We start from the raw sequence: 20,115 nt of genomic DNA on the forward strand, positions 1-20,115 counted from the left end.
AAGTGTCGAATACAGAACTTGGGGCTTTTTGACTCCCAAATCTTGTACTTCTTTGCCATGTGATGACCAAAGAGAATAAATCCAAGTCCTTTGAACAATGTTACTGTTGCTTTTCTTTTCTTCCCTGTTTTGGCACCTAGTAGGCTCTAACCACAGATGGTATCTCTTCAGAACCAAATAGAATGGAGGGGTCTTCCTTACATTCCTCCCAGAGGGTGCATCCAGGTGCTGCCTTGCAACTCTGCTGACAACAAAGGAACTTGCCATCCGTGAAGAATCCGCTGTGGTATTTGATGAGCAGGTGAGGGTTCCCCCTTATCTCTGGAGGGCCAACAGAAAGGGCAGATTTAGAGGAGCATGGCTGAGGATGAGGAACACACCCAACAAGTGTTATTTTTACAGAATGATGACAATTGAAGTCCCACTAGGATAATATCATGTAGCCTTAGCCGATGTAGTCTGTAAACCTACCTTATATCCTTACACCAGTATATAATTCTAGGTAGCTATGTAATGGTAGTACTAGTAGCAGCAGCAGCAGTGGTAGAGGTGGTGGTGGTGGTGGTGATGGTGGTGGTAGTAGTAATAGTAGTAGTAGTAGTAGTAGTAGTAGTAGTAGTAGTAGTAGTAGTAGTAGTAGTAGTAGTAATACTAGTAGTAGTAGTAGTAGTAACAATAATAATAATAAAATATTCATCTAGAGCTTACTATGTACCAGTAACTGTATTATTACATTTGAGCCTCAAGACAGGTAGGTATTATTATTATTATTATTATTTCCATTTTATAGATGAGGAAATTGAGGGAAAGAGAGCTTAAGTGCCCTGCCCAGGGTCATATGGTCAATTTGTATCAGACAGGACCGAATCATGGTCTTTTCAACTCCAAAGATAGCTCCCTAATAATTACACAACACTGCCTCTCACCTGCTCCTGTCGCTTTTCACAAATGCATCTGTTTTAAAAATCTGAAAACTCAGCTCCCTGTGGCATCTGCAAATTGTATTAATCAACAAACATATATATTAAGCCTCCATTCACGTCTGATACTATGCTAGGCCTTGGAGATGAAAAGAGGAAAAAAGAAAGAATCACTACTCTCAAAGTATTTTACATTCTTAAATACAATATAAGTGAATATTAAGTACACAGAGAAGCAGCTAAGTAGCCCAGTAGATAGAGTGCCGAGCCTGGAGTCATGAAGGTTTGAAATCCAGCCTCAATACCCTTTGACCCAGCAATACCACTTTTAGGTCTTTTTCCCAAAGAAATCATGGAAGGGGGAAGGGGACCCACATGCACAAAAATATTTATAGCTGCTCTTTACGTGGTAGCAAGGAATTGGAAGTTGAGGGGGTGCCCATCAATTGGGGAATGGCTGGACAAGTTGTGGTATATGAATACAATGGATACTATTGTGCTGTAAGAAATGATGAGCAGGAGGAGTTCAGAGAAACCTGGAGGGTCTTGCATGAGCTGATGATGAGTGAGATGAGCAGAACCAGAAGAACATTGTACACAGTATCATCAACATTGAGTGTTGATCTACTGTGATGGACTATATTCTTCTCACCAATGCAATGGTACAGAAGAGTTCCAGGGAACTCATGATAGAAGAGGATCTCCAAATCCAAAGAAAAAAAAAAAGAACTGTGGAGTATAGATGCTGAATGAACCATACTATTTCTTTTGTTTTTGGTGCTGTTGTGTTTTTTTTTCTATTTTGAGCTTTTTCATCATTGCTCTGATTTTTTCTCTTATAACAGGACTAATGCAGAAATAGGATTAATGTTATTATGTGTACATATATATGTATATATATATAGATATATAGATATAACCTATATCAGATTACCTGCTGTCTAGGGGAGGGGGGGAGGGAAGGGAGGGAGGAAGGGAGGAAAATCTGAAATTGTAAAGCTTGCATAAACAAAAGTTGAGAACTATCTTTACATGTAACAGAAAAAATAAAATACCTTATATGTTAAAAAAAAAAGAAAGAAATGATGAGAGGGATGTTTTCAGAAAAACCTGGGAAGACATATTAATTGATGCAAAGTGAAAGAAGCAGAATCAGGAGAATGTTGTACATAGTAACAGCAATATTGTAACAATGATCAACTGTTAAAGACTTAACTACTCTGATCAAGACAATGATCCAAGACAATGCTAAAGGACCCATAATGAAAAATGCTATACATTCTCAGAGAGGGATACTATGAACTCTGAGTGCAGACTTTCTTTATTTTTCTTACAACTTGGCTAATATGAAAACATGTTTTGCCTGATTTTACATGTATAGTTGATATAAAATTGCTTGCCTTCTCAATGGGTGGGGATGGAACTGGAGGGAGAGAATTTGGAACTCATTTTTTAAAAAACGAATATCCTGGGGCGGCTAGGTGGCGCAGTGGATAAAGCACTGGCCCTGGATTCAGGAGTTCCTGAGTTCAAATCCAGCCTCAGACACTTGACACTTACTGGCTGTGTGACCTTGGGCAAGTCACTTAACCCCCATTGCCCCGCCAAAAAAAAACAAAAACACGAATATCAAAGTAAAAAAAAATTAAAAAAGAAAAATCATTGTAAAAAAAAAAAGAAATCCAGCCTCAGACTCTTCCTAGCTGTGTGACCCTGGACAAGTCACCTAACCCTTCTTGCCTCAATTTCCTCATCTGTAAAATGAGGTGGAGGAGGAAATGGCAAACCACTCCAGTATCTTTGCCAAGAAACCCCCAAACGAGGTCATGAAGAGTTGAACAGGACTGAAAATGACTGAACAACAACAATTCCATAGAGCATTTTAGTGGCAACAGAATTGGTCTAAGAGTCAGGAAGAGTCCTGCCTCTGACACAGAGTTGGTTGTGTGACTCTGGCCCAGTCGTCTATTCAGTGTATGCCCCCAGGCAACCCTTTAAAACTATACATCACAGGACAGGTTCCCATCTACAAAACAGGTCCAGACCAAAAAAAAAGTCACCTCTGGTCTCTTGTGCTGCTGTTATCTCTAAATGGTAATAAACTAATGTTCAAAGGAATAAAATTGTATTCCTATTGTCCCTAAGGTAGAGGAAGAACAATTTTCACATCTTGCCTATAGTCCCACACATTGCCTATTGGCATGCAAATGCCCCATGGCAGTCCTAGAGCAAGGAAACAGAGAAATCTAATACTGGAAAGTGTGTAATCAAAATTACATAATAAAGAATTTGACTACAAATCCTCTACCTCTCCAGAGCTTAGCACAGTGTCTGACGCACAGTAGGTACTTAATAAGTGCATATTAATAGACTAAATTAGTGCTTTCTATGATTTTTAAAATCCTTTTTGCATTCTTTCCCTTATAGTGGCCCTGTTCCTTAATGCCCTGATTGAAAGAGTGGTAGTCGACTTCTCACTATAGCGTGACTTAATAGCTTACGACTTTCAAGAGAGTTAACACTTCAGAAGAGGTCAAGGGGCAAAGACAGGTTTAACTCAAAATAATTCATCTCTAATTATGAAACATCTGCTACTAGAACCCATCAGTGGAAGAGATATTTCTTAGTAGAGGAGCCTTCCTAGAATCCCCGAAATCATACCATGTAAGTGATCACCCATTCTACCTAAATGTAGGACTGATCTTGCTTACTGGACTTCTGTTATGGTATTACATGGGACTAGAAGAGTAGTTCCCCTCTGTCTTCTTCCTCCTTCCTTCCATCACCTCCCAGATGAAAGAAACAGTTCTGCACTAGGCTGACTACCTTGACCATGCTACCTGACTGTCCAGTACTACAAAAGTCTAACTGAGGAATGTTTGAATATGACCATAAGCAGCCCCCAAGTGGTAATGCAGCAATTCAATTCAATTTAACATTTATTAAATGCCTACTGTGTGAGAAAGAGATATAGACACGCAAACAAAAGAAATCCTGCTCTCCAGGAACTCATATTTTACCACATGTAAAATGTAATCAACTCTACTGTTGGCAAAGCCCCTGCCCCTGATCTACCAAGGAGCACTTTTTGTGGGTCCCTTAAGTCTTTAATATGTCCCAAACACTGTGCTAAGGGCTGAGGATCCTCTGGGAGCTCACATTCTGATAGGGGAGACAATATGCAAATAACTATGTAGATACAAGACATATACAGTGAAAATGGAAGATGATCTCAGAAGAAAGGTACCAGCAATGGGTGGGACGAGCAAAAACCGATAGAAGAAAGATTTGGGCTGAGTCATGAAAGAAGCCAGGGTAGCTAGGAAAAGGGAAGATAGAGAAAGAGAAAGAGACTGACAGAGACAAAGAGAAAGAGAGAGGTAATGAGAGAAAGAGAACGCACCCCTGGCAGGGAGGCCAGTCAATAAGATTAGTGTATGTGCGCAGCTGCAAGAAGACCAGGTCTGCTAGCTCAGAATATGTGGAGAGACTGAAAAGGAAGAAAGAGGCCACTACTGTATGAAGAGTTTTAAAAGCAAAACAGAAAGCTTGCTTTGGCAGTACTTGTGCTAAAATTGGAATGCTGCGGAGAATATTAACACGGCTCCTGTGTAAAGATGATATGCACATTTGTGAAGCATTCCATATGCAATTAGCTGAACAGAAGAATTTTTATTTGATCTTGGAGATAATAAGGAGCCATTGTAGTTTATGGAGTAGGGTAGTGACACAGTTTCCAACCAAAGACCAGATCATAAGTGGCAAAATCAGGATTTGAACCCAGGTCTATCTGACTACAAATTCAATGTTTTTTCCACTGCATTATGAAGTGATGTATCTGAAGCTACATAGCAAGTTTCCCCTCTGGGCCGCTCTACAAGTTTAGCTGCCTAGGCCTGGAAAAAAATGAGGTTTCTCTTACAGAGCTTGGACAAGGCATTTGTCTTATCTCTAGTATGCATCCTTTCCTTTCTACTCCCTCTTTTTACACTCCCAATCCCCCCATACTCCCCTTGTTGGGGGGTCTTATCGCTTCTTGCCTGGTGTTATTGTTTTAGCCTTTTAATTGGTCTTCCTGCTCCCAGTCTCATACTTCTCTAAGCTATTCTTCAACCCCTGCCAAGATAATCTTACTAAGCCACAAGCCTGAGGACCTCACTTTCTGGCTTAAAAAGCTTAAAGACTCTCCTGTGATTATGGATTTGTATTTGAGTGCATTGCTTTGACATGCAAGGATCCCTAGAAACCACCTCCAGTCTGTCTTCACAGGCAAATGTCAAGGCCCTCACCTTTCAGCTCTGTGTGATCCAACCCAACTGAATCATTTGTGGTTCCCTAAACTTGTCTGGCCTCTCCCACCTCTGGTCTTTGTGACCACTCTCCTTTATGCCTGAAATGTCCTCTGCCCATCTCCCTGCTAATTGCTACCTTTTTCTTTTGTTTCCAGTTCTGCCTCATTCACTTGGTAGCTGGACACTTGTTGGAAGGGCATTTATTTTTCTCTCACCAAACAGAGGTGTAAGGATCAAGTGAAATAATGGATACAAAGCAAAGGAGAGAGAGAAAGAGACACAGAGAGAGACAGAGAGGCAGAGATAGAGAAACAGAGAAACAGAGAGAGACACAAAGAGAGACAGAGAAAGAAAGACAGAGAGAGACAGAGACAGAAAGACAGAGAGAGAGAAAGAGAAACAGAAAGACAAAGAGAGACAGAGAGAAAGACACAGAGGGAGATATGAGGCTCAGGGACTGGGGCATATGGTTTGCTGTGTGGCTTGACACAGCTCCATGACTAGAATTTGCTCTGGAATTCTCAAAGAGAGCTAGGCATGTGGGTAGAATGCATAACTAACCTTACTCTTCTGAACAGTGATAAGAAAAAAAAAAAGATGGCATCTGGTCAGTTAAGCCTTCCTCTGTTCTGGTGAAAATGCAAAATGAGGCTGAGACTGATACACGTTGGGAGGGAAATGAGCAAAATTAGGAGATTCTCTTAGTACTGAATCAATTCCATTAATGCCATATCTCAATTTTGCTAACCCTGCTCCATAGGAGGTAAATGTAATGGTACCTTTCTGAAGGGCTTTTAACCACTGGCTTCGGCTCTCTTCATTTGATGCATAGACGTAGAGAAGGCCATCTTTATAAACAATCTGAAAAGAGAGAGAGAGAAAGCTGTACTAACAAATATGCTCACACTGTATTTTGCCCTGTGGGGTTCTGTGCATTTGTTAGCTATGAGATTTCTCTGAGAAAGCTAGGTACTATAAAACATACTAGCTTTGAAGGAGTTTTACTAAAAAAAAAAATCTAGAAACTTCAAAAAAAATCATTAAAAAAACCTTCCAGACCTTTTCACATTTTAATTTTATCAGCTATTTTTTGGGGGCGGGGCAATGAGGGTTAAGTGACTTGCTCAGGGTCACACATCTAGTAAGTGTCAAGTATCTTCAGGGCAGATTTGAACTCAGGTCCTCCTGAATTCAGGGCTGATGCTTCATCCACTGTGCCACCTAGCTGCCCCCCCCATTTTTATTCTATAAAGGTAATATGATAACCAGATACAAACTACGTTACTGGTAATGATTAGTCATACATATAAAAATGAAACAAGCATAAATATGGTATTGACAGCAGGGAACACTGAAATTGGAGTCTGAGAATTTGGATTTAAATGTTCTGTTCTCATTAGTTTGATGGCCTAGATACCTCGACAGAGTCCTATGCCAATGCTTCATTAAGCTGTAGAGATGACTATAAGTTCTCTAAGGCTATGTCAGTGAACCAAAAGCTCTGACAGATCCCATCTTTCTGGAGTAGAATCTAAGCTTCTTGGGAGCAGGGATTCATTATTTATCTTTCCCTTTGATTGCTTTTTTGTTTGTTTTCATCTTTGAATCCTCAGTGCCTAACATTATGCCTGGTATATTTTAGGTGACTTATAAATGCTCACTGACTGATAGTCGGATTGGTTGGGAAAGCTCTGAGTATGGTCCCAGAACAGTGTCTATTTTCTGAGGATCCACCTTTCTAAAGAGAGCTTCATCTCTAGTCAGCAGGTGATAACTTCTTTTGGCACCACAACTTATCGAACTAAGAAAAACACAAAATGGTCACCAGTCCTGTGACTCCCTTTCCTGAGTCTATAGTGATAGTGGTGGCCCAGTAGAGAAAAAGAGGTCTGAAGGTGGTAACAATCACATATTTTAGGCTATTTAGACATGAATGGTTGGCATCCTTGCCTAATGTCTTTTTTGTGTATGTCAGGACCCCTTTGACAAGTATGGTGAAGCCCATGGACCCCTCCTCAGAAAACTTTTTAACTACATAAAATAAAATACACAAGATAACAAAGGAAACTAATTATATTGAAATATGTTTATCAAAATATTTTTTAAAAAACAAGTTAATGGGGGCAGCTAGGTGGCACAGTGGATAAAGCACCAGCCCTGGATTCAGGAGGACCTGAGTTCAAATTTGGCCTCAGACACTTGACACTTACTAGCTGTGTAAACCTTGGTCAAGTCATTTAACCCTCATTGCCACACAAAAAACAAACAAAAAACCCCCAAAACAAGTTAATGTATCACACATTAAGAACCCCTTTAAAAGAATTGAATTAAAAAAAAAGAACTGAGTCATATTAGCCTTAGAGTTCTCACTATAAATGAAACCAAAAGGAAATTGGAGGGATGTGAAGTTTTTCATGAAGAATAAAATTAAGGAATTGTCAGGGCTGGAGTTTTCTGTACATTCAAAAGCAAGGAGAAACATCAGTTCATAAAATACTTGATTGATCCTCTCATATAACATTGCTCAAGATAATTGTAAAGATAGTTGAAGCTAACATCTTTTGCAGAAAACAAGGTAGGAGAAAAATCCAACAAATACTTTGTCAAGCCCCTCCCAATGAAGTGAAAATGTTTTAATATTTCATTATTATTTTCAGGCATTTCTGAACCCTTTTGTTCAATGCAAAGGTAGAGACTGATCCAAAAGAAAAAAGCAAAAATTACAGGATCACAGAATTTGAGGGCTGAAAAGGACCCCAGTGGCCATACTAGTCCAAACCATACACTAAAGAAAGCCCCACTCCGCCATATCCAAATAATGGTCATCTAGTCTCTGGGTGAAGACTCCCAAGGAGAAGACACCCACTTTTTTTTTTAATTTAATTTTTTTTTAGTGAGGCAATTGGGGTTAAGTGACTTGCCTAGGGTAAGTGTTAAGTGCCTGAGGCCGGATTTGAACTCAGGTCCTCCTGACTCCAGGGCCGGTGCTCTATCCACTGCACCACCTAGCTGCCCCAAGACACCCACTTTTGAAAATCTGGAATTGTTAGGAAGTTTGACCTGATATCAAGCCTAAATTGATCTCTCAGAACATTCCAACTCTTGCTACTTGCCAGACAGAAATGTGTCTAATCCCTTCTTCCAAGTGCTAGCGTTTCAAATACTTGAAGTCAGCTATGATATGACCTCTGTATCTTTTTTCTTCAGGTTAAATGAGCTTAGTTCCTTTAACTGATCTTGATAAGACATGGACTCAAAGCCATTCACCATTCTAGCTGTCTTGTGGCTATTCCAACTTATCAATGTCCTCCTTAAATCATGGCACCTGGAACTAAACATCTGATGATACCAGATGATTCCAGATGAGGGCAGAGTACAGTGGGTCGATTCCCTCCCTGTTCCTGGAAGCTAGACCTCTTTAATGATGCTAAAGATTTTTTTTACTGAAACCATACAGGGATCTCATATAAACATGATTTAAGAGGAGTTAGACAAATAAAATTTTAAAAAGTGAATATCTGATCAGGCATAAAGCAACTACTTACTGATGTCAGTCTCATTTCTGTCTGTGTATAGTCAGAATGCAGAATTATTAGAGCAAAAATAAATCAATGTCAATTAGAAAAAAGAATAAAATGATAAGATGCAGAGTGCAACTGAGGCCATTCCAAGCTGACCTATGTAAATAAACTATTAATTCCAAAACATGGGAAATGGATTATAGGGACGATATACATACAAGATTAAAAAAAAAAAACAGACATTCCCTCAGCCTTTAAGTATTTCCTCTTTTTTTTTTAGTGAGGCAATTGGGGTTAAGTGACTTGCCCAGGGTCACAGAGCTAGTAAGTGTTAAGTGTCTGAGGCCGAATTTGAACTCAAGTACTCCCGACTCCAGGGCCGGTGCTCTATCCACTGCGCCATCTAGCTGCCCCTAGCATTTCCTCTTTTTAAAAACACTTATTCAATGCCATGATCAGACTATTATTTTTAGCAATCAATGGGGTAGGTACAAAAATATCTATGTAAAATTCTGTGTTCAAATGCTTTATGCTTTCAATAAAAAAGGAACTAAAACTGTTATACATTGTCACAAATAAATTTCTTCTAATGTTTTTTTCCATGCATGAAAAATATTGTTTAAAACATGTCATTTTGTAGGAGTAAGATCCTGAAGCCATTGTGTTTGGCTGAGTTCACAAAACTTTTGCAACTTGTAGCTTCCCTATTGCTTTTCTGGCTCTTCTTGACTGATAATCTTTGTTTTTTCCTAATCATAATTAAAACCATTTTTAATTGGTGTATAACCACTTCTATCACTGGAACCACCATAGCTACCTTACTTATAAAGTTCAGCAAAACATTGGCCCCCACTATAAGGGCCAGAGTTCAGGATGAAAGCTTGAAGGATGAATTTTGTAGTTGCCAAAATCATTGTAGTTTTTACCTTCTCCAAAGTTGGTGCCATTATTGCCAAATCTGTTACAACCTTCTTCATTTCTTCCATATCCCACCCACCACCATGACTGTCACCAAAACCTTCATAAAGTTTCACCAAGTTATCATTCCCACCAAAGCTGCCACTATTAAGGTTCCCAGAACCCTTTGACCTCTTCGATGGAAGAAACACTATTCATTTTTTGCTTAGATACAATTTTTCTCACTTCACATTGGTGGGTTATTCACAGTATGATATTTTTGAATGATAACCATATGCACAAATAATCAAAAGCCACAAAAGCACATTTTTTTTTTGTCACTGCCTTAGTAAATCATGTTTTTAATCATTTCATTCCTTCCACACTATTCAAAGTAGTCTCTTAGGTGGTGTTATTCAGTGACTTCCTTAATGCTACTCGCAGAGATCTTTTTCACAGTTAAATGGGCACCTAGTCCTTGAGAATGCTCTCTAGAGAAAGTCCTCTTTGATTTGACAACTCTGCCATCAAACTTATGAGTTCATTTATTTATACCTACACCTACCTCTTCCACTATGGTACAGATAACAAAACAAATACCCCTGGAACACTTGGTATTTAGACCCCCTCATTACCACATGAGCCCATAAATGGGCCCTATTCCCAGAAGGCCTCCTTGGACTCCCATCTCTCATCTTGAGTTCAAGTCTCTGATGAAGAGTTTTCACAGCTGCTTGAGGCTGTGTGGGGAGTCTGACTTCAACATGGCAAAAGGGGTGGTAGATATTTCAGCAATCCTTTTTCTAGGAAGGTCACCATTTCCTAAGGAAGTTGGACTGATGCAAATCACTCAACCACAACAGGAAGACCAAAGGAGCCTAGAAACCTTCTTAGCCAGCAAACATTTGATCTCCTTGGCAAATAGGCAGGCAACAATAACACTGCTTCAGACTGTGATCTCACTTGCAAATAGAGGATGGTGGTAGATTGTGAGCAAAATCACCTCATAAAGCAAGAACAGGGGCAGCTAGGTGGTGCAGTGGATAAAGCACCAGCCCTGGATTCAGGAGGACCTGAGTTCTAATCTGGACTCAGACACTTGACACTTACTAGCTGTGTGACCCTGGGCAAGTCACTTAACCCTCATTGCCGCCCCCCCCCCAATCAAATTAAATAAAGCAAGAACAAGCCACGGATGGGCCAATTCTTAAGAAATCTTAAAGCAGTTCTCCCTATTTCCCTACTTTTGTTGGAGGAGGAGAGGTGAGCTCCTGATTCTCTGGAGTCAAGGAGGTAGCTCCCAGTCCTCCTGCCTCTCATCTTCTTCCTTTTGCTTGCCCCCCCATTTGACCTTTCTCCTCCTTTCTCCCCACCCCATCCCTCTTCTATTATTACCACCCTCCCCTTGCCTGACCTAAGGATACTGTGGTGCATACAAGGGAGTTTGTGGAGGAGGTGGAAAAAAGGTAGCACAACTGATCAAGCATTTGGAAAACCCTCTCACTTCCAGTAAGGGGAAAGGGAAAAAAGTCAGCACAACTATATAACACTCAGAGGACAAGATATTTGTAACTGGAGACAATGCCTCTGAAAACATTCCATTTTACTACAAGGCTTGATCTTGTGGAACAACATCTAGTCTCATGACACTCGGAAGACAAGATACTCCTGTCAGGAGACACTCTCTGAGAACATTCTGGTTACTACAGCGTTGCTCTCCTTGGAAACACATCTAGTCTTCTATTCCTTGACATGGGACTCAATTGACTCTGGAGGAGTGAGGCTGATGACTTTGCACAGCTCTGCCTCACCTCAAATCCAATTCACTTGCAAGTCAAGACACCACCCTCATTGATGTCATTGGTCCTCTTTGAGATGAAGGATGAATAACAACAATCTCAGAACATTCAGAAGTATCAGACACTTGTGTCAGGAAATACTTTCTCAGAGAATCATTCTGGTTACTACAGCCTTGCTCTCTGTGGAAACACATCTAGTATCAGAACACTGAAAAGACAAGATACTTGTAGCAGGAGCCACAGTATTTGATAACATTTCAGTTGCCCCAAGATTGGCCTCAGAAAAAGCTAAACTTGTTTGGGAAAACTCAGACCTCTCATCTTGGTCATTGTTCCATATGAAATAAAACTAAATTGAGACACACACACACTTACACACACAAATCTTTTTTGGGGGGGGGCAATGGGGGTTAAGTGACTTGCCCAGGGTCACACAGCTAGTAAGCGTCAAGTGTCTAAGGCCAGATTTGAACTCAGGTACTCCTGAATCCAGGGCCAGTGCTTTGTCCACTGTGCCACCTAGCTGCCCCCCCCCCTCCACAAATCTTAAAGTAAGATTATCAAATGCTTGGGAAAATTCACAAACCTTATTAGTTCCAAAAAGACAATCAGGAATTATTAATGATTACACTTTACTCCTACTTTCCCACCTCTTCAAAATCTTTTAGAGGATAATTTACACATTGAGGATATGCTTGAAGAATGTATGAGAACAAAGCATAGATAATATAGAGTAAAACACATATTTGCAGCTGCACAAATAATTGGAAAGTATAGAGTACGATATCCTATTATGTTTATTATTTGTAGACTAAAAAAAGCACTGGATTTACTAGAGCAAAATGCTACCTTGAAGTTGTCTCCTGTGCATGTAATAAAATAATAAAATATTCATTTATAATGAAACAATGGAAGTTATGCGGCAGAATGAAAAGAGGTAAATGAGATCAGTAATTGCTCAAAAGAGTTTAGTCCAAAAAAAACCACACATGAAAAACCAAGTGGATGAAGCATGTTTTTCATCCAGACTATAAATCCAGTTGGATCAATTATGCATCTTAGACTGACACCATGGATAAACAATGAACTGGACCTAGAATTTAATAGGAGGAAAATAGACTGAATTGCATTTGGGAAACTGAGTAGTGTTTTTATTAATACAAACTTTTCCTTGAAATAAAAGCCCTTACTAACACTGGTAGCATTCCAATGATGTTATATGACTCCAAATAGTGTAATGCCACAAGCTCTGAGAATTAATGTTTCAGGTTATCCAAAAGATAACAGAGAAACAGGGTGGGTTTGAGTAGGTTTCAAAATTCCAACTGTTTGTATTTTGTTGTTTTAACAATTCATTATCAAAGAATCAAGCAGAAGAAACATCATTAAAGATACTAGAAAAAGATATAATTGGACAAAGGAAATGGGCCAATCAAGCAGCATGAGCAAGATTTGGTTGACAGATAGCCCATATGGTATCTGTAGAGGATTTTAATTAAATAGCATGGACAAGGGTAGCGAATGACTAGAAGGTACGGATGAGTTCAGGTCTTCACAGTTGAAACAAGTACTCACAAGGATGACATCACAGAAACACCTCACTATTAAAGTGAACTTTAAAAAGTTTCACATACTCATTTTACTGGGTATCAGTTTCTTTGTTTCTAAAACAAGGATTTGAACTAGATAATCACTACATTCCCTTCTAGCTCTAAAGCTTAGGATATCATAGGAAAAAAAGGCTGGTTCTTCTCTAGATGTAGTCAACCCTGATTTCTCTTACTTATTTTTTCCTTGCCGCTCCTCTGCTAAAGCAATTTCTCCCATTTTAAATGCCTCATTGCACTTTTCTTTGGACCTTTCCTTTGCAACTATTACATATACTTCTCCTAGCACCATACAATGCCCTTAGGTAGTATCAAAAACATATTTTTCAAACAGAATTACAGCCACAACTCTGCTCCCATAGATTCTAAAAGCAGGGGTTCTTTTTTGTGTGTGGGGGGGCAGTGGGGGTTAAGTGACCTGCCCAGGGTTACACAGCTAGTAAGTGTCAAGTGTCTGAGGCCACATTTGAACTCAGGTCCTTCTGAATCCAGGTCCGGTGCTCTATCCACTGTGCCACCTAGCTGCCCCCTGAAGCAGGGGTTCTTAACCTAAAGTTCACAGACCCCCAAGAGGTCCATGAATAAATTTCAGGGAGTCTTTGAACTTAGGTGGGGGAAAATCACATCATTATATTTACTAACCTGTAATTGAAATTTAGCATTTCTTTCAATTATGAATGTAGGCAATTAAGCATTATTCTGAGAAAAGGCCCATAGCTTTCAGCAGACTGCCAAAAGCATCCATGATGCCCAAGGGGTCAAGAATCCTAGGGTTATAGGATCAAAGGCTGATTCCCCATAGATGATCCTCCAAATGTTTTGTTTACCTCACTGTTTAAGTTTGCTTCCCTCAGGGATGTGTTGATAAATATTTAATAACTGGCTCTCTGGAGGAAGAAAAATGTACCCGCCACACACTTTTAAGTTCAGTCTGAATTATTAACATTTTCTCCATTGCTTTCTTAAATCTAGACAATCAATAAAACAATCAATCGAGCCTTGATTTGCAGTGTTTGATGATTTCTAAGTTATAAACGCTCACACTGAAAACTTAACCAACAGCTCTCATGAGCTTCTTCAAGCTGGCTCAAGCTCTCCTGGCCCCCCTTGCACAAGAGTCCTGTTGTTGCAGACCAGTCTGCATGTGAACACGGATGTGGAGATTGAGAGCCTCCACAAAGTAGGCTAAGGGAAACTTGCACAAATGCAGGGCTTAAAGAAAGAACTTCTATGAGTGGTTGGCTCTTGTTCCCTTTTTTCCATTCCTGGTTAAGTAGAAAAGCACAGGTAAACCCTGACAGTTCTCATTCCTCCTCCTTCCTCCCAGCCAGGAAAATGCCTTCTCAGCCCAAATTTGAACATAATGCTCAATAAGCATCTTGCTAAGCCATTCCTTATTTCAGAAAACTTGACTTCAGAAGAGCAGAGAGAGATTAATGATCTCTCCATTAGATTTCACACTCGACCTGACATTACCTGAAATGGATATTGTCGCTCCACAGGAGTTTGTTCCTCAAGATTCACTCTTTCAACACATCGGATTTTCTTAATATCGATCGATCCTTTCTTGCCTCCTTTTTTCTAAATTCCAAAACAAAAATATATAATACCTTGGTACGATTTATCATTATGTGCAAAGAATATAAGACCAAGTATTTTTTGTTATCATTATCACCTTATTCTTCTCAGGTTTTTCAATGTCAAGCAAAAGTATTCCTAGAACAAATCACTAGTCTTCTAATATATGTTTATATTTAGTGATATGTGGACTATTGTGCTAGGGGATAAAATAAGTTTCTTTTTAAAAAATTGAATATAAGTACTGAGACAAGTTTGTCTTCTGTAGGTCCCTGAAAGCATCTTTGGGTCAACCCCAATAATAGACAGGATGATAGGGATGATATGGACCGTATCCTGTTCCCACATGGCTTGAGGTCTTTGCTAGATCTCCGTATTTCTAAAGCTTTTCATTCTAGAGTTTGGAGATGATGAAAATGATGATGGTGATGGTGGTAGTGGTGGTTACCATTGCTATTATTACTATTATCCCAATTTGCTAATTAAACAGATCCCTTTCCGAACAAGTCAAAAAATTCTTCCCAATCTAAAAGACATTCTAGCTTTGGACACATATTTCATATAGAAAGGATAAATGCAAGCGAGTAAAACTATGTAACAAACTTAAAAGAAGAATAGATTTCCTTCCCCGCCCCCCCTCCGCTATGCTTCTTTTTGAAAGGAGGACATACCAAAATGTGCTTAAAACCTAAAAGAGAACAGGTAAATGGATGGCTATTGGCAGGTATGATTGAACTGACTTGATGAAGGTGATATTGAATTGTTTTAGAAAAACTGTAATTTGGGGGCAGCTTGGTGGCGCAGTGGATAGAGCACCAGCCCTGGAGTCAGGAGGACCTGAGTTTGGATCCGGCCTCAGACACTTGACACTAGCTGTGTGACCTTGGGTAAGTCACTTAACCCTCATCGCCCAACCACCCCCCCCAAGACAGAAAAACTGTAATTTACAACAATAGGAAAAATGATTTTTTAAAAAGTTGTAGTTCACACTATTATGAACAGTAATGGAGAAAACAAAGGGGTAGACAATTCAAATAGGCATTATATTTGTCTTTAGAATATATTTTGGGGGGCGGCTAGGTGGCGCAGTGGATAAAGCACCGGCCCTGGATTCAGGAGTACCTGAGTTCAAATCTGGCCTCAGACACTTGACACTTACCAGCTGTGTGACCCTGGGCAAGTCACTTAACCTCCATTGCCCCGCAAAAAAAAAAAAAAAAAGAAGAAGAATATATTTTGGACTTTCACTTGAGTGTGTGTATGTGTGTGTGTGTGTGAGTGTGTGTGACATTCTGGGAATGGCATTTAAATCAAATAATACATAGTGAATGGGCTCATGAGAAGCTGGGAAATTGTTTAGTTTCCCTTTTCCTTTTCCTTTTGCATCTGCTCTATGCTGGGAATTAAGCCTTCTGAACCTCCCCACCCCTCAGAACTGCCCATTCTTAAGAGTTCCTTGAACCAATTCAATTCAATCAAATAAGCATTTTCTTCTAGGTCTAGTTTCAAGAGGGTTTCAAAAGGCTTCCCTGATGTGGGAAAAGCAGTAAAAATATATTAGGAGATGTCAACATCAATTAAGTCATCCATGAAGTGGCTAATCAATTAAGTTGGTGATAATAATTGACAGAGAGAAAACTCTAACTAAATTTACCAATAAAGTAAACAGCACTCAATACATTTAGAAAATTTGAATCCAGTAGTTAATCTACTCGCAAAAATTGAGTTAGTGCCAAAAATATCAGAATTCCAATCATCTCATGTTAGCATCATTATATCTTAGTGGTTTTATCCTTTTAAATCGTGAAAGAATAGCCAATGTTCTGATTAAATATAGTTCTGATAAGAAGAAATTAAACAGAATTTTAGGACCAGAGAATGCTAGATCTAGCATTGTAAGGCATCTCATTTTACAGTTTACATTTGAAAAAGCTGAGTCCCAGAGAGGTTACATGTCTTTCCCAATGTATCACACGTGCTAGAGGTGGAATTTAAACTCAGTTCTGACACTAGAGCCAGAATTCTTTCCACTGTATCATATTTTTAAAATATTAACTTGAATTAAATTAATTTTGATCCTGAAAAAAGTAATATAATAAGGAAATTTGAGATCATTTTTGCAGTGTAGATTAAGAAATTTGACAATCATATCCAAGGATGATATTTAGCAAAAATAAAGTGAAAGCATTAAAAAAAAAAGCAAGAAAAAACCAGGCTTACCATTTTATCATAATCATAGTAAGAGAGGTTTGTTTTTGTTAGAACAAAAAGTCTTTCTTTGTAATTGTTTGGTGACATTTTCTTCTTTTGTTGAGACCTCTTTAGGAGAAGTTCTTCTAAAATGGTTTTTTTTGTCCATCTCATCATCCTGAAGAAATATGAAATCATTTAAAACAGCATTTATTAGAATCCAGCCATGTTCAACTTTAAGCTTTATAGTGTTTTTTACCTCCCTAAACACGTTTCTCATTCGAAGGTGCTTTTATGAAAACCATTTAAATTTTTAAATATGTTAATATTTATTATAGTTTCTAGTTTTCTTATGTGTTATTCTTTGTGACTTAGGCCTGTGATTTCATGGGTCTAGGGAGCTCCCAGTCAAGAAAAAATTCCTCTATCAATGCAGATCACTGCTTATTCTCTCTCTCTCTCTCTCTCTCTCTCTCTCTCTCTCTCTCTCCGTATATATACACACATATATTATATGTAGATAGAAATAAACATATACATATGTATACATATCTACGCTTGCATATGTGTATACACATACATGGGCTGGTAGGTGGCACAGTTTATAGAGCACCTGGCCTGGAATTAGGAAGACCCGAGTTCAAATCCGGTCTCAAGACACTTACTAGTTGTGTGACCCTGGAGAAATCACCTAACCCTGTTTGCCTCAGTTTCCTCATCTGTAAAATGAGCTGGAGAAGGAAATGGCAAAACCACTCAAAGTGTCTTTGTCAAGAAAACTCCAAATGGAGTCACAGAGAGTCAGACACAACTCCACAACAAAACACATACATACACACATATTATATACCTATGTAAAATAAATGTTCATAATATAATTTCTATATAAGTACCTCCTACATAGTATTGAATAATTTCCATGTAGATTAATATTCTTTGTGTTGGATAGCGAAGCATCAACTGATTTATGTTGTAGTTGCTTTTTAAATCATACAAATATATTGATGGAAGGGGCAGCTAGGTGGAACAGTGGATAAAGCACTGGCCCTGGATTCAGAAGGACCCGAGTTCAAATCCGGCCTCAGACACTTGACACTTACTAGCTGTGTGATCCTGGGCAAGTCACTTAATCCCCATTGCCCCACAAAAACAAAACAAAACAAAACAAACAACAACAACAACAACAAAAACCAAATATATTGATGGATATTAACATCTTAAATCCCATAAAATTGGTAGCCACTTAGTCCAGCCCAAACTTGCAAAGGATCCCCCCCCCCCCAATTCGTTTGTAATAGATAATGATAAACGTAGCCTATAATTGAAGACCTCTAGGGAGGAGGAAACCATTAACTGTTGAGGCAGCTCATTCTTTTTTGGAGTGACTGGAATTATTAATCCTTATTGGTAAATAATGTGACTTTGGCAGTTATATGGTACCAGATCAATAATTTAACCTGAATTATCCAGTTGAAATTGATATAAACAATTTAATCTGTCACCAGTTATTTGAATGTTTTGACCAAATTAACACAATGCTGAGGTTTTACAGACATGACCTCATTTTCACTTACAGGAACAAACTTTTTTTTTTAATGTTAAATGTTGCATTTTACATTATTTCTAGAGTCCTTGGAAAGAATTGAGAGCATTAAGCATGTATACATCCAATTTAAAGCATAAACTAGCACCAAATTAGATAATTTGCATGAAGGACCTGTGAGAAGTACAAAATGTCATACAAAAGCAAGGGATTAATAAGGAAGTTGTCATAACTCAAGAAAATTCCTTGTTTTTACAAACTAGGGCCCCAGCCCTCCAACACATTTGAATCTAGACCAATCTTTTTGTGCCGTCCCTTCCAGCAGTTTGGTGAAGCCTGTGGACCTTTCCTTAGAATAATGGCTTTAAATACATAAAATAAAATATACAAGATTTCAAAAGAAACAATGTATGTTGAAATACAGTTATCAGAATATTTTTTTAAAAACCCAAATTCACAGACACCAGGTTAAGAATCCTTGAACTGGTGTATAAAACATTAATTTTTCAAGTGTTGCTGTAAAGTAAATTTTCCTATTCTTTTGCTTGACCAAATTTTATAGCTGGAAAGTTAAATAACTCAAACTATCCCATCAATCAAGACTGATTTAGGACAGATGAGAACTTCAAGAATTCTGACACCAAATTTTTCGTCTTGACAATGAAAAGTAGCAAGACTAAGCAATGAATGATAGGCACAGGCTTTCTGATTTTTTTTCCTTTGCCTTAACTACACATTATTTTGTCATCTCTAAGCAATGATAACAAAGACCTTTCCAGACTATTGAAGATATGGAAGCTCTTACCTTGCTCATGGTTATTTTTAGGAGGGAGAAGACTTGAAGCTATGGCCTTTACCTTAATTTGCAAGCTTTAAAGAAAGAGTGCTGGTCAGTAACCTGTCATTCTTCTTCCTACTGAGTGGGTCAGGAACATGGATTAGAAGGAACGAATTTGCATTTTGCTTATCATCCAAATCAGGAAGCAGGCACATTGTTCTACCCAGGGCTAAGAGCAGGAGGGGGCAAATGGGTCACTGGCTAGGTCCCAGATATGGAGGGCTTACTTACGTATTACTGGTTTAAACAGAGTTAAGTAGTGACCTGGGCTGGGCAGTAGAGGAGGACTAAGAAATTCAGTCTTCCAGGGGTTCAAGAATATGTAAGCAGAGTTTTCCACTTTAGCTGCACTGATAATAAAAATAGTCACGATTTTACCCAATGGCAAAGCACTTTGCATCCATGAACATGTTTGAATTTCACAAAATACTGTAACATAAATCATACCATAAATATAGATATTAACAACTCCCTTTTACAGATTAGGGAACCAAGGCTCAGAGAGGGATTGCTTACAATCACATAACAAGTCATAAATAAATTGTTCAACAAGCATTGAACTATGTATTATGTGCTGGGCATTAGACCAGGTACAGGGGATCCAATATATGTTTGCATGAAATGAATACGAAGTAGTTTGTCTGGGGACGGAAGGGAGGGACTAGCAGCTGGGAGGTCAGCAAAGACTCCGTGCATCAAGAGGCACTTGAGATGAGTTTTGAAGGAATCCAGAGAATATGAGACAGAAGTGAAGAAATAATAAATTAGACAAAGGCACAGAGATGGGAGGTAGCTGAAGAAGACCAATTTGGCTAGTTCATAGACTATATAGGGAAAATATGTAATATTTATGTAAATATTTATGCAAATAGGCAAAAAGTAATATGTAGAAATGCAAAATGGAGGCAGGTTGTGAAGGTCTTTAAATGA

The 20,115-nt window shown here is 38.7% G+C and overlaps 1 protein-coding gene and 1 non-coding gene across 3 annotated transcripts in view; one reads left to right on the forward strand and one right to left on the reverse strand.

Annotated features, from left to right (window-relative positions):
* BMX (BMX non-receptor tyrosine kinase) overlaps positions 1-20,115 on the reverse strand; it is a 92,548-nt gene that overhangs the window by 59,076 nt on the left and 13,357 nt on the right. For both annotated transcript variants that reach the window (XM_043995552.1, XM_043995553.1), the window contains exons 2-5: positions 16,835-16,982; positions 14,513-14,617; positions 5,992-6,073; positions 202-321 (exon numbers count right to left, since the gene is read on the reverse strand). In XM_043995552.1, the coding sequence (XP_043851487.1) occupies positions 202-321; positions 5,992-6,073; positions 14,513-14,617; positions 16,835-16,981 (454 nt within the window). In that variant the 5' untranslated portion in view covers position 16,982. The remainder of the gene's footprint in view (positions 1-201; positions 322-5,991; positions 6,074-14,512; positions 14,618-16,834; positions 16,983-20,115) is intronic.
* LOC122752321 lies at positions 4,470-4,572 on the forward strand. The gene has a single exon (XR_006356085.1). It is a non-coding gene; the product is annotated as a U6 spliceosomal RNA (small nuclear RNA).

Source organism: Dromiciops gliroides, chromosome 3 (genome assembly GCF_019393635.1).
Source record: "Dromiciops gliroides isolate mDroGli1 chromosome 3, mDroGli1.pri, whole genome shotgun sequence".
Taxonomy (NCBI): Eukaryota; Metazoa; Chordata; class Mammalia; order Microbiotheria; family Microbiotheriidae; genus Dromiciops; species Dromiciops gliroides.